This window comes from Dermochelys coriacea, chromosome 3 (assembly GCF_009764565.3).
Source record: "Dermochelys coriacea isolate rDerCor1 chromosome 3, rDerCor1.pri.v4, whole genome shotgun sequence".
Lineage (NCBI taxonomy): Eukaryota > Metazoa > Chordata > Testudines > Dermochelyidae > Dermochelys > Dermochelys coriacea.
The window spans coordinates 187,137,079-187,152,261 of NC_050070.1; the positions used below are offsets into that span (position 1 = coordinate 187,137,079).

The window sequence follows — 15,183 nt, forward strand, 5'->3', positions numbered from 1 at the left end:
CATCCCAAAGCTTTGGGGCCACCAGACAAATATGTTATCCCAGCTGATATTCTGCCCCCCTCCTGAATATGTCCCCCTTATTCTTTAGCCTGTGCTGCACACATACCATACTGTTACTGTTCATCATTACAGATGAAATACTGTGGTAATTCTGACTTTTTGATTTAACTAGCCCTGGGTGTTAGTGTGGTTGCAACTTTTGCATAATATTTTAATCTATGCAAAACATTGCACCGCAGTTAGGAAGCTTGCTTTTTACTCTTGTTTATAACAATAAATAGTCCCCTTTCAGTTTTCTATGAACTGAAATAATACATGGGTCAAGACTTTCTGGGCCAATCGCATGTAAATTGAAATACCACTATGAAAGTCAATGTATCTATGCTGATTCACACCAGCTGAGAATCTGGCCAATTTACAGTTATTCAGTATAAAATATCTTAAAAGACTAAATAACTCACTATAGGAGAGAGATTTATTTATTAAAAAACTTTGTACACCAAAGTATAAACTATTACATTTTAAACCAGAAATAAGAGAAGGTCTTACATATTACAAGGAAGATGTATTAATTCTTGAAATACTATGAACACTGTACATGAGAAACAAAAATCCAAGTTATAGAAAACAGAATTAGGACCAATTGCTTGAAAATATGGCATAAAACATAATAATCAAGCAAATGTGCTGAATTCTAAGTATATAGTTTTGTATTTCTGGAAGAGTAGCACTTAAATTCTGTCTAGAAATGCTATATCCCTCTACACAAAAACTAGTAGTACCATTCTCATAAACAAGCAGTGATATTCATACAGAAATATTTCTCAGTTTGATGATTTTCCTTTGAGAGTTTCACTTACTGTTGAAGTTTTTCTATCATATCCCATTTTTCTTGGAAAGATCAAATGTTACTGTATGGTATGTTTTAAAAGTCTTTACATTTATCAGGTCCTTAAGAAACATCTAATGCAAAATATTTACGCCAAACCAGATTAAAAAACCAACTTGATAGTGCATAAGTGTCTAAAGAAACAAAATTTTATTGACCTTTATCCTTTCTTACAAGGCAATTAAAAAGAAGAAATACATTTTAACCTATCAGAAAGCTTTTATTTTGTATTTCATTAATGCTATATTATCTTTTTGAGATTCAGTGTAACTGTGCTAGAACTTGAAATCTATTATAAACAACACAGGAGAACACCTTTTAATTATATGACCTACTTGGCTAGGAAAAGTGAAGTTTTACAAAATACTGTAAGTATATATTTCTTGTACAAAAGTGTAATATGTAGATGTCTAATCCAAGTACAGTAATTAAGGCAAGACTTTAGTCTTTATACAGAAAGTGACAATACCCACATTATAATATGGAACACACGTATTAATTTTGAATTACAGGTATAATGTGTGGATTATAGATATTGATTTACTAAATAAATCTTTTTTAAAAAAGCAAAATCTATAAATAAAATAGTAAGTGCTTTCTTTAAGATAATATTCTTTGGCTGCTTTAGGTGCCTGTGAAGGGTTAATAACTAAAATGCATAAGGTCCCACTATTATTGTTAATCTTAGCACTGAACTTGTACGATAGTTCAAACTGTTGACTGTCAGCATCTCCAGATCTACAATATGTTCTCTTGGTCCCGATAGTGATTTCACCAGTACGAGCATTGCACTTATTGCACTTGTTTGCTGAAAAAAAAAATAGCAAAGATAAAACTGTTTCATTCAGGCAAATCTGAAATCATTCTTTAGTTACCTCCGGACACTGCCTATATACATTGCTTCGCTGTAAAATGGTTCATCTCTGACATCATCAGATGCATAACTCAAGCATTATTTTAACATTCTAAAATAACCATGACAATATTAAACCTGATTGTTTGATGATTGTACATAGCAGATGTAAGGTAATATGTGAGGCAAAAATTGGATCTCAGGAGCTTATAAATAATTTTCCAAAAGGAACTAAAGAAAGGTGAGATCTCTTTCAAACATTTTAAAAAGTAGTTGTTTTTGACATCTTATTATTCCATTTGCATCAGCCCAGTCTACAGAGAACCATCACAAAATGGTCAAATGACATGTGAATTCTAATTTCTGTGGTTTGTTTCCTGAAACTTTTATAATCCTCCTGAAAAATAAAGGTCTTCAAACCACATCAAAATGAAACCTTTGCTGCAACCTTAACTGCAGCATTGCTACCACTCCATCATAATATGTTATGTATATTTTAATGAAAGCTGAGATTCTGATTTCATCCTATGACTGAAGGAGCTGGGGCCATAGGCATGGATTTATAGTGCCAATGTCTTAATCCAGCTCTGATCTGAGGTTAGAGCATTATATCCCAGATTATGGCCGTTTTTACTTTTTAAAATAGAGAAAAGAAATGTCATACAAATAAAATATATTAAAAGCTAAGAGCCAATGGTGACCACTATAGTATAGATACACTGGAGAACAGAGTGAGGCATAAAGAATCCTTTCATAACTCTCCCCTCCAAATGCAGGACAGCCATAACCTGGGTGCTCACCTTGGGAATGCAAGATGTAGAGGGGTGCCATCTGGACCTCTGGCAGGGATAGCAACCCCTCAAGGGGCATGTCCCTGCCCTCTCTGCATGCTAGGATATCTATGGTGGGTATATTTAAGCAAAAGAAGGAAGCCCTCCCCTCATTCCCCCTTTCAGGGACTTAATGCCTACAGACACCATGCTGTGCACAGAGCAGAACCTCCTCCTTGCCAATCTCAGCATGGCTCTGCCTTATAAGAGTCATAATTGAACATCAGCTTTGACCTGTTACACTGAGGGCATCTTTCAGCCCCAAGGATAGACTGTCACTAAATCACATCTCAGTTTCCCCAAACCAGAAGTCTAATAGTTCATTTTCTGGTACCAGAGAATTCTTCTCCTAGCTGTTTGGTTGTCATATAGTCATTTGGGCATCTACAGCTCACAAGACCACAGCAGTCCTTATAGCTTTCCTTTTTCATCAAGGACTTACCTCTGTATTTATTTTCCAGGTGATTATAGTGAATACTTCCTCTTATGAAAGGGAACATAATTTGAAGACAATGGGTTTACATGGGAATAACTGAGGTCTTAATCTGTCTTGCTGAATCTTATTATCAGTGATGATGCACTGAATGAAAAGAACCCAACTTGATTCTCAGATCAGAGATTGAGTTTGCAGGGCTAATAGAAGAGAACATTTTTTTACTTGTAAATTTAATAGGGAAATTATAGAGAGACAATAAATATAGGATGCCAAAATACCATTTTTTACAGAGCAGAATTGTTTTTATGGCTATGAAAAACATCCACAGCACTGTAGCACTGGCTGTACCAACACATCTCCCAATTCTCTTTGCACCCTTGCACTGGTCTGCTTCCCTACAATACTTACTCGCAGGTAAAACTCTCCATTTTCATTTCCAGACTTAATCCGGAAAGTGTTTATAGTATTGGGATAAATAGTGGTTGCCTGAATTTGGAAGATATCAGAGGGCACAGTTCTGTCTGAACGGATGCTCATGTATTTGTACACAATAGAGTATGGCAGCTCTCGACAAATGGCATTGGAAACTGGGCAAACACAGCGACTGAAAAACAAACAAAAATGGATCAAACTTCATTCATGTGCAAATTAGCAAAATGCTCTTTCAGTTGTAATTAGCAATGCTGCCTATTAAGGATAATCCTACAAACTATGTGTGGTTTTTCTTACTTCTCAGATGTCAGGACATAAGGTTCTTGACAAGGATTTCTTGGGTAACAACGAAATCCACCATGATAATTCCAGCACATTTCATCCTCTCTGCATTCATTAGTAGTCTCACATTCATTTATATCTAGATAGGAAGGAAGGAACCATATCAATTTCCAGTCTAAGTAAATGTAGATGGAATGCAAAGCTATAGGGAGTGTTTTAGTTTAAAAACAAACAAAATGCCTCCTGCTTTTGCACTGAGGAAACCCAACACCCCTGCTCCCCACCTCTCTTCTAAGGCCTTCTGGAGTAGGATTCTTCTATGCAGAAACTGAATGTATTTATCGAGTTGACTCTTGGTTTAAATTGACTAAACACATCCAGTAGACCAGAGATTCTTAAACTGTGGTCCGTGGACCACCAGTGGTCCGCGAGCTCCATTCAGGGGGTCTGTGGATAGTTCCCTCTCAGGTGTGTTTCTGGGCAGCTGCACACGAGAGAATGAAGGGCCACCCACCTAATTAGTGGAGCCAAGCAGGTCTGGATCCACTAATTAGGTGCCTGGACCCTGGAGAAGATGCACTTGTAAGGTGAGATGGTGGCCTTGGGGGGGGAATAAGAAGTAGGTGGGAGCGGGCAGTGGGATGAGAAGAGGGAGTGGGGGTAATTTGGGACATGTAGGGCTGTGGCGGCCAGAGAAAGTGATGACTTTCCCCTGCTCCAGGACTGTGGCTACTGGGGAGAGAGGGCCCTCCTTCCCAGCTCCAGCTCAGAGGCTGCCACAGCAGGGGAGAGAGGGCACATCCATTGCATTAGAAAGGTAAGACTACTGATATTAAAATATGAGTTGTGTGCTTTTATTTGTGGAACAAAAAAAGTTAAGGTTTTTTTATATAGTGCTTTTATCCAAAGCCCTTTACAATAGTTAGCTAATAGTACAAGCAATATTTGGAAAAATCATTAAGTGGTCTGTCGAGACCCTCAGCAATTTTCAAGTGGTCCGTGGAAAAAAAAGTTTGAGAATCACTGCAATAGATTAAAGAAATATATTAAATTATACTATATAGTACAAATGTACTGATGTATTAAGAGTTTGTTGAGATATTTGTTGTTAGAAGGAAGATTTCTGGTGGATAGGTAAAGGGTGGGCACCAATAAAGGAAGAGGATCAGGCTTAGTTTGTGGGGCCTCATTTATGAATTGCCAGGCTTATTTTATTTTTCATATACATAGAACATCCTAACTGTCAATTAGGTTTTATTTAACTGATATATTTTTCATCTTTAACTCTTAAAGTTTTTTGTCTGAGAATACCCTTTGTTTTTTTAGAAAGTGTTTAAAATACAGATAGGTGCAAATCTGACCCAGGGTTTCTCCCCTGCCACCTTCCTTTCATAGGTTTCTTGAACCTGAAGTGAGCTGTAACTCACGAAAGCTTATGCTCAAATAAATTTGTTAGTGTCTAAGGTGCCACAAGTACTCCTTTTCTTGAAGCTGGTAGAGCACTTACATTCTGTAGATTGACAGTAAGGAAGGTAGTAGATTGATTCTGGGAAAGAGATGGTTCCTGTGCTCCAGCACTGACAGGGTGCCTTGCAGGAGGTGAACTGGGGTTTTGACATTCCCTTTACCCATCCAGGTCCACAACTGGCTCAGTGAGCCTCACCTATCTTCTTGAATTTCCAGTTTTCTGCCCCTACCCATATGCCTTCTAGTGGTTCTGCCAGTTTGCTGTGCCTGCCATTTCTTCTCTCCCAGCCTTTCTGCCCCACTGTACCCATACCTACAATGCCCAGAACTTATTCTCTAAATGTTGCTGGAGCCTACCTGCCCTGTGCTGGGCTCCTGTAATGTTTTGCATTCAGTGTATGCCATGCCAATCCCATTTATCTGTAGATTGCAGCCTGTTCTAAACATCAAGTCATTTTTGTCTTGCATGACTGGTAGGGAAGAAAATATGCCACAAGGCTTCAAATAATCAGAGACAGGAATGGAGATTCTACCTCTCTGATGGGGTTGGGTGTGTCCACCTGCCTCTTATACTTTCACCTCTTGCAGAAGGTGAAGGTCCTGTCCCAGAAGGCAAAGCACAGCAGTATCTGCTCTATGTCACCAGAGAGGAGTTGGGAGAAGCAGGGAGAATCTTCTAGGAGTGGTGCTGAAGGAGCTGCTATGTCAAAGAGCAAGGATTTGAGGGGAGTGAGTGGGTTTGTGAAGATTTCACCACTCTCTGACCCTCCTGATTGGAGCTATGAGTGCTTGCAGTTAGGGGATAGCAGCTGTGAGTGGAGCTGAGAGTGTCTGGAGCAGAAAAAGTGCAGGTAAGGAGAATGCTGGGCTATGGGGAGGTGAGGATGTTAAGGAAATAATGACTAGTGCACTTTCTGCTCATGAGTCAGTATTAATGTTCAAGACATTTTTTAAAAAGTGGCAAAAATGAGATCACACAAGTCTGAAGGGTTAGCTGAATCTATAATTTCTGCCAAGACATACCAAAGTTTTCAAAACACCAAATAATAATAACAAATAACCCTCTAAAAATAATCACCAATCCATCCTCAAAATACTCAAAAGCACTCATTATCCTTGAGAAGAACTGAATGAAATATTTGAAGTTTCTAGACCAAATCTCTTAAAGATGAGTTTCTAAAAAAAAACCAATGCTCTTACAAAACTGAAAAGTTATTTTGTCAACTTAAGCTCTAGTTAAAAACAAACAAAACCAATTTAGTCTAAGAAGACAGTATGCATGAGAAATTTCTGGTGGAGGATAGCTTGCAGATAAGAATTGTCATATTCAGATTTAGAACGGAAGCTTAGTTACAACTTCAATTATGGAGTTACTGCGGAACCTCCAAAATAGTAACAGAATCCATGTGTTATTTCCTTGTTCTTTATTGAGAATAATTTTCAAAATTATTAAATTCTAAAAATCAAGATTGCTTCAACAATTTTATAGCTTATATAAAGTACAGCTCTTGTAATTAGTATACTGTGCTGTTTGTTTGATTTCATAATACAGACTACTTGCCAAGGTGAGAGAGATCACTTCATGTATTTAACATAAGCCCCATCTGGCCTGAAGTAGAGGAAGGGAAAGAAAACTGATTTGAATGTTGATATGAGTACATTTGTTTTATAAATATACCATACAGTCAATATGCTTTTGAAAAATTGTCACACCTTTTTTCTGTTATTCGAAAGAACAGTTGTCTTTCACTTGAGGTGTGATGAGACTTAGGAGTCTATGTAAAATGAAACAGTTGATGTAAATCCATATTTAGATACTGTGACAAAGCTCTGTCCTTGCCTCCGTGGGTCCCGCATTTCCAGGCAGATTTCGCTAGCCTCAGAGGCTCACTGTGACCCTCTACATAACCCTTCTCTCTCTAGAGACAAGGATCACAGTCTATTGAGCCATTTTCATCATCAGTCATAAGGGAGGTTGGGAGAAGCTATCCTTCCTTGCACAGTCTGTTTTCTCCCAGTCTCAGTGATTAATTGGGGGCAAAGGGGGGGGGGAGCCCAGGCCCACCCTCTACTCCTAGCTCCAGCCCGGGGACCCTAATAGTATCAGCTGTGGTAGCTGACCTTTTAGAAATATGACATGTACAATTCCCTGGGCTACTTCCCCCACAGCAGCCCTCACTTCCTCAAGCTCCACTTCACCCTTACCTCAGGGCCTCCTTCCTTGTGCCTGATATGGTTGTGTACTACTCAGTCTCTCCAACAGCACAACTTCCTCCGACAGCTCCTGACATGCTCACCCACCTGACTAACTGGGAGGATTTTAACTAGTTTCAGCCAGCCCTTGATTGGCTTCAGGTGTCCCAATCAACTTAGCGGTTCTCCCTGCCTTCTGGAAAGTTCTTAATTGGCCCCAGGTGTCTTAATTGACCTGGAGCAGCTGCCATTTCACTTATCCTGGTACCAGGGATTTGTTTAGCCTGGAGCTAATATATCTATCTCCCACTATTTTTCTACAGCCATCTGGCCTTGCCCTGTCACATATCCCCTCCCTCTGCTCAACACCATAGAGTTGGGCAACTTGGGACGCCAGGCAGTATGCTCGTGACAGACCATCAGCGTTGCCATGGTGGCATCCAGCCCTGTGCCATATGTGGAACTGGAATGATTGGAGGGATAAGAATCATCTGGTGACCCTTGCATTCTTTTCCTTATTCCGCTGCATCCACTGGAGGGGAGCATGGTTCGTCACAAGAGTAAATCACTGGCCTAAGAGGTAATAATGCAGTGTCTCCATAGCCCATTTAACAGCAAGGCATACTCTCTCGACTACTGCTTATTTCTATTCTCTTGGGAGAAGCTTTCTGCTTAGGTAGAGGATCGGGTGTTCCTCTTCTCCCACCATTTGTGACAGAACTGCCCCCAACCCCACCTCGGAAGCATCTGTTTGTAACAATAAAATTGTTAAAGTCCGGGGCTATGAGTACGGGATCATTACAGAAGGCCGTCCAAAGGTCTGTGAATGCCCCCTCTGCTGCGTTGGTCCACTTTACCACGTCTGGACCTCAGGCCTTCATCAGGTCCATTAGGGGCTTGCCCGAGTGGTGAGGTGGGGACTAAAACAATGGTAGTAGCCTACCATGCCTAGGAACACACGGACCTGCTTCTTTTGGGTCGGACGGGGCCAGTTTTGAATTGCCTCTAGCTTATTCATTTGGGGATTCACTATGCCCCTTCCCACAATATATCCCAGGTACCTAGCCTCTGCTAGCCCTATGGCACATTTAGCGGGATTAGAAGTGAGGCTAGCCGACCTTAAGGTGCGCAGTACTGCCTCAACTTTCTCTAGGTGGGTTCCCCAGTCTAGCATCTGAATGACAACATCATCTAGGTATGCAGCTGCATAACTAGTATGGGGGCACAGCAGCTTATCCATGAGGTGCTTGAATGTGGCTGGGGCCCCATGTAGCCCAAAAGAGAGGACTGTGTACTGGAATAGCCCGTCCGGGGTGGAGACTACTGTCTTTTCTTTAGCTTCTTTGGTCAGAGGAATCTGCCAGTACCCTTTTGTCAGATCCAGTGTAGTCAAGAACCGGGCACTACCCAGTCGGTCAACCAGTTCGTCGATGCGTGGTATGGGGTATGCATCAAACTGGGATATTTCATTCAGTCAGCGAAAGTCATTACAGAATCTCATGGTACCTTCAGGTTTAGGCACTAGAACAATTGGACTGGACCACTGACTGTAAGATTCTTCAATAACCCCTAATTCTAACATTTTCTTTACTTCGGCCTTGATTTCTTGATTCGGTAGGGTCTCAATATTACCTTGGCTCCGGGGATTGTGCGAATATGGTGATAGTACATGCTCAACTATATTCCTTCCAGGATTTGGCTCCTCTTCCCAGGCTTATCTGACTACATCCAATATGCCCCGAGGGTGGCACCCATATAGTAGTTAGAATGGAGAGAAACCCATGGAGGCTTGCGGAACCTCCCGGATGGCGAACATGAGGTAAGGCAATAGGGTATCCCAATCTTTCCCATCCTGGCTCACCACTTTCCTGATCATGGCCTTGAGGGTCCTATTGAACCTTTCCACAAGGCCATTTCTTTGCAGGTGGTATATAGAGGTCTGTAGGGCAAGTACATGGAGCAATGAACAGAGATCTTTCATCAACTTGGACATGAAAGGTGTCCTTTAATCACTCAATGTCTCCTTGGGCAGCCCAACCCGGGCAAAGATCTGTACTAGCTCCTTAGCTATTGTCTTGGAAGCTGTGTTGCGTAGGGGAACAGCTTCCGGGTATCGGGTTGCACAGTCCAATACAACAAGCACATGTTGGTGGCCCCGAGCTGTCTTCTCTAGGGGCCCTACCAGATCCATGGCTATCCGTTCGAAAGGAACCTCTATTATTGGAAGAGGTATCAAAGGAGCCTGCAAGTGTGGGCGAGGGCTATGCAACTGACACTCTGGACAAGAGGTGCAGTATCGCCGGACATCTTCATGTACTCGTGGCCAGAAGAACTGCCACAGGATCCGTGCCTGGGTTTTCTCTACCCCTAGGCGTCCTCCAAACAGGTGACTGTGGGCGAGACTCAATATGGCTTTTTGATGTTTTCGTGGCATCAGAAGTTGTTGTATCTCTTGCTCCTGCATTTGCACCATGCGGTACAGGAGATCTTTCTTCACTATAAAGTAAGGTCCGGGACCCTGGACCTTCCCATCCACAGGTATCCCATCGATCTCGGTCACCTTTTTCCTGGCATTATCATATCTGGGGTCCTCCACCTAGTCCCGTCCAAAAGTCTCTCTCCCGGGACTAACCTGCCCAAGCTCCCAGGGGCCGGCTTCTGCTTCTTCCAACGGCTCGCCGCCGTCATGGCTGGGGGCAGCCTCTGGCTCACCTTCTGTGGTGGAAGTTTCTCTGTTGGCTGCTCACATCCATCTGCCTACTAGGGAGGTCTTCTGGCCCTGGGTCAGGATCCAGGTTCCCAAGGCCTTCGCGGCCTTCCTCTCTTTTTTTGTCTTCTGGTCTTTCGGGGGCCTGAGAACAGATCCTGAGAAATCTCAGCAAACATCAGGGGTTGACATTCCCCCGATGATGAGTCGCTGTCCTCAGGGTCCTCACCTCCCTCCAGCCACTCCGGGGGGAGTAAATTATCAAACCCTGGATAGTACCTCCCAATGACTACAGGATATGGGAGTTTAGGAACTACGCCCACGATCACTTCAATGGGGTTTCCCTGAACCTCTGTCTCCACTGGGATGGTGGGGTAATGGCTGATGGCACCATGCACACACGTCACTGCTACGCATTTGGCTTGTAGCAGCTGACTACTTTTTATCAGCTTACCCGATATGAGGGTGATAGCACTCCCAGAGTCCACAAGCGCTATAGTCTCTGCTCCATTTATCCTCACTGGCCTGGTTTAATTATGTGGGGCTAATGCAATCTCCGCGAGGTGGATAAGGGAGCATGGGACCTCCCAATCCCCCAAGTTACATTGCACAGGTTCCTCGGTGCTGGGACAATGTGCTGCTATGTGTCCCCACTCCCCACATGCATAACATCTAGAATTGCTTTTAATCACTCCCCTATCCCAGGGGTTAGGGTTTAGTCCCGGGGTTCCCCCTCTTAGGCCAATCCCTTCCTTCTGGGATCCCCGCTGGTTTTCGGCCCCCCCCTTCTTCCACCTAGGACTCCCCGGGGGTTTGGCTGCCCAACCTTCCAGGGTTGGGGTCGGGTGCTTGCTTCGAAAGGGGCCTTCCTTGGGTAGTCGGGTCAGTTCCCTGGCTGTCATCCGTCTTTCTACCAGCGTGATCATCTTATCATACGTGGACAGATCGTTCTGGCCTACCCATTTGCGGAGATCTGGCGGCAGTCCCCACATGTAATGGTCTATGACCAGGGTCTCCAAAATCTCCTCCGGCCTGCATACCTCGGGCTGTAACCACTTCCATGCGAGGTGTATGAGGTCGAATAGCTGGGACCTCAGGGGTTTATTCTCCTGGTATTTCCACTCATGGAACCTCTGGGCCCTTGCCGCTGCCGTTACCCCTGATCGTGCTAGGATCTCTGCCTTCAGACGGGTATAGTCAGTGGCATCTGTGGCAGGCAAGTCAAAGTAGGCCTTCTGGGCCTCTCCACACAAAAAAGGGGTGAGAATGCTGGCCCACTGCTCCTGGGGCCATGCCTCACACTGAGCAGTCCTTTCAAATGAGAGGAGATATGCCTCTAGGTCATCTCCTGTCATCATCTTTGGCAGACAACCAGTGGCCCTCAGGGTTTGCATCCTGTCAGAGCCCCGGGCCTGGGTGGTGAGGATCTTCAGCTGGTCCATCACCTCTCTCAAGAGGACATGATCTTGGGTCACCTGGCTCATCAATAATTGATTGGTTTCCTGCTGTAGTTGCATAGACTCCTTTTGTGCCATTGCCTGAACCCAGGTGGCCTCCTGTTGGGCTGCCATGGCTTGTACCAGAGCTCTTACCACCTCCTCCATTGTGGTACAAAGCAAACAAACCAAACCAAAACAAACAAAAAAAATCCAAAACCCCAGTGCACTTTTTAAAAAAAAAAACAAAAAACCCTCTTTCTTTCGCCACGCTGTGAACGAAATCCCACTCCTGACACCAGTTGTGAAAAGCTCTGTCCTTGCCTCCGTGGGTCCCACGTTTTCTGGCAGATTTCACTAGCCTCAGAGGCTCACTGTGACCGTCTACATAACCCTTCTCTCTTTAGAGACAAGGGTCACCGTCTATTGAGCCATTTTCATCATAAGCCAGCGAGGGAGGTGAGGAGAAGTTATCCTTCCTTGCACAGTCTCTGTTGTCTCCCAGTCTCAGTGATTAATTGGGGGCAAAGGGGGGGGGGAGCCTGGGCCCACCCTCTACTCCGAGCTCCAGCCCAGGGATCCTAATAGTATCAGCTATGGTAGCTGACCTTTTAGAAACATGACATGTACAATTCCCTGGGCTACTTCCCCCACAGCAGCCCTCACTTCCTCAAGCTCCACTTCACCCTGACATCAGGGCCTCCTTCCTTGTGCCTGATATGAGGTGTGTACTACTCAGTCTCTCCAACAGCACAACTTTCTCCCACAGCTCCTGACATGCATGCCCGTCTGACTAACTGGGAGGCTTTTAACTATTTTCAGCCAGCCCTTGATTGGCTTCAGGTATCCCAATCAACTTAGTGTTCTCCCTGCCTTCTGGAAAGTTCTTAATTGGCCCCAGGTGTCTTAATTGACCTGGAGCAGTTGCCATTTCACTTATCCTGGTACCAGGGATTTGTTTAGCCTGGAGCTAATATATCTAACTCCCACTACTCTTCTATAGCCATCTGGCCTTGCCCCGTCACAGTACCTGAACAACTGGTTTGATTTTCAGAGGTACTCATCTCTCTCTGTATCAAGCTGCTTGTTTAAGTGCCTAACTATAGATGTAGGAGTCTAAATTTACTACACAGCCATGTTTGAAAATTTTGTTCTGAAATCATAAAAATTCCAAGAGAGAGATCAGAATTTTTTAAAAAATGTAACTCATGTAAGTTATGTGGCAATTGTCAAGCAATGTTGTACCCCTTCTTACTCTAATATATGGGTAATCCTGTTACAAAAGATACACACACACACACAGACACACACACAAGACATGTAGTCATAGTCTTGTTTTAAATATTAATATTGTACTACTTTAAAATGTTAAAATCAGTTCACTTACCTTGACATGTTCTAGCTCCTACCACCTGGTATCCCTCAGGGCAGATGCATGAAAATTTCCCAGGCTCATTGACACACTGATACTGGCATATGTAACTTGAAGTTCTGCATTCATCAATATCTGGAGAACAGCAAAATAGCTTGAACTTATTGTCTTAAAAACCTCTCTTCTCACAGAAAGTATTAATATATTAATATACAATTATTATGCATTAGCTTTAACAGAAGTAAAATATATCCAGTCTGAAAGAAGGAAGTTCTCCATAATCTGAAATGAATGTGCTATGCTTAAGCAACTTAAAATTGTCACCAAAAAAGCTAATTCTTCTGGGTATATTTAACTCGCTCTAAAGATCAGATTTTTAAGAAATATACTCTAGGAAACAGAGATTAAATGACAAAGTGTTCAGAACAGGTTTGGGAAAAAAATTTTAGAAAGTCATTTTTTGGTGTTCCAAAATGGGGGTGGTTCCCCACCCACCCTTGATCAAAGCATTGACCATTTTGGTTATTAGTTCAGGGAAAATATTTTGCCCTGACATATGTATGCAACTCCCAGTGTAATCAATGTGAACTGCTCTTGGCTAAGGATCATTTTCTCCCTTCAAATAGTATTGGCTGCATCCCATTCTCTTTCGGCTTCCATAGCTTTCCCTAACTGATTAGCTGTCAGTAAAAGCAATTTAGGATGGAATTTAATTTTATTTAACAACTTGTGTGATATTTCTGAAAAAATAGATGAATCAATAGAAGTAGGGGGTGTCTTGACATAATGTGTTTTATCATATTGGAGACCTGAGCTCAGTCTTTTACTCTTGGACTGGGAGCTCTTTGGAGACATCAGGTCTAAGGCTTGCTCCTGCTCCTATGATTCAGTGGGGCTCGGACAGAGAAAATTAAGTGCTGATTGTATAATTGTCAGGAGATGTATGCTGTTTGGACATCCACTTGCATAAAAGCAACTCAAAGGCACAACTGTCTCTTCTTCAGAATGACAAATGCAAGAGGATTTGTTTAGAGCAATTTTACACCACACAAAGTTACCCTTGTTTAGGTTTGCCTTCATTTCTAGTTTGTCATGATCATCTGTATTAGATCAAACATCATTCAAGTTAGTTTCAGGAGTAAGTTTTCAGAAGTGTGTTCCCCAACCCAGGTGTTGCCTGAAAAATGTGTGTATGCAATTTTGTGCTTGCAACTGAATTGTGAGTAGACATCTGAGTAGCAGCATCTCTACCTACTTGAATATAGATACAACTACTCATACTTGTGCCTGCAATTCATTCTGGTAAGTGCAAAAATATGATGTCAAATTTTATGGGTGCAAATTTTATGGCCACCACTAGGGATGCCAGACCTCATTCTGACTAGAACCACCCCATACCTCTTAATTCACAGAATAACTTCTCAGAAAAAATGCAGAATCAGAAAAATGGCAGTCATCATGTACTATTATCTTTCTATTATGACATTATATATAAAGCGTAGTTCACCTTCACAGTTGATTCTGTCACTGCTTAACTCAAATCCTGGATTACACTGACAGATAAAAGAACCAAGTATATTGTAGCATTGTTGTGCACATGGGTTGTTGGCATCACATTCGTTTATATCTGAAAGGAAAGGTTACATATCTTCATGCACATCTTGTTCTTTGTATCTGATAATTAAGATGATCAAATTATTAGTCCTTAGATTGGGTCCACCACTTTGCAAAAGTTAGTAGAATATATCAATAAAGATTTTGCAGTTGCTGGAACAGTGTCAGATCTGTGCTCTTTATTCCTTGTAGAAAAACTGGAATATTTTTCCAGGAATGAGAGTTATTCTAACATCTAATGAACTCTTCCAAAAATGTTTAGTACAGCTATTAAACTCCACATTCCAGCATCTTTTTTTCCAGGTATGAAATGCCAAGTCTATAAATAATTGATATAAGGAACACATACTGATAAGACCTCTCAGCATGCAGTGGTTAAGATTTTATCTGAGATATTTATTACTCTTAAAATCTGTTCTTTTAAATTCCATTACAATTATAACATGAGCCGTTTAGACCAGTAGAGAGTTTTGCAGAGCTCTAAGGCATAGACCATTGGGGGAAGGCATTTTTTTGATGCTAGATTCTTTCCATGATATGCCCATCTTAAGAATATGTGTGAGGAAACTGCAATCTGAAAAAGGAGGCATTTTCAATGGAAAGTTATGTACAGGAACCTGCAATACCCCTCTCTGGAATCTTTAACACTTATTTTCCATACACCGTTGACTA

General features: G+C 42.3%; 1 protein-coding gene across 3 annotated transcripts in view; it reads right to left on the reverse strand.

Moving 5' to 3' along the window:
• Nucleotides 1-457: 457 nt before the first annotated feature.
• Nucleotides 458-15,183, reverse strand: part of EFEMP1 (EGF containing fibulin extracellular matrix protein 1) — a 91,952-nt gene continuing 77,226 nt past the window's right edge. For all 3 annotated transcript variants that reach the window (XM_043512335.1, XM_038395592.2, XM_043512334.1), the window contains exons 7-11: nucleotides 14,405-14,524; nucleotides 12,913-13,032; nucleotides 3,738-3,861; nucleotides 3,417-3,612; nucleotides 458-1,697 (exon numbers count right to left, since the gene is read on the reverse strand). In XM_043512335.1, coding sequence (XP_043368270.1) covers nucleotides 1,539-1,697; nucleotides 3,417-3,612; nucleotides 3,738-3,861; nucleotides 12,913-13,032; nucleotides 14,405-14,524 — 719 coding nt within the window. In that variant the 3' untranslated portion in view covers nucleotides 458-1,538. The remainder of the gene's footprint in view (nucleotides 1,698-3,416; nucleotides 3,613-3,737; nucleotides 3,862-12,912; nucleotides 13,033-14,404; nucleotides 14,525-15,183) is intronic.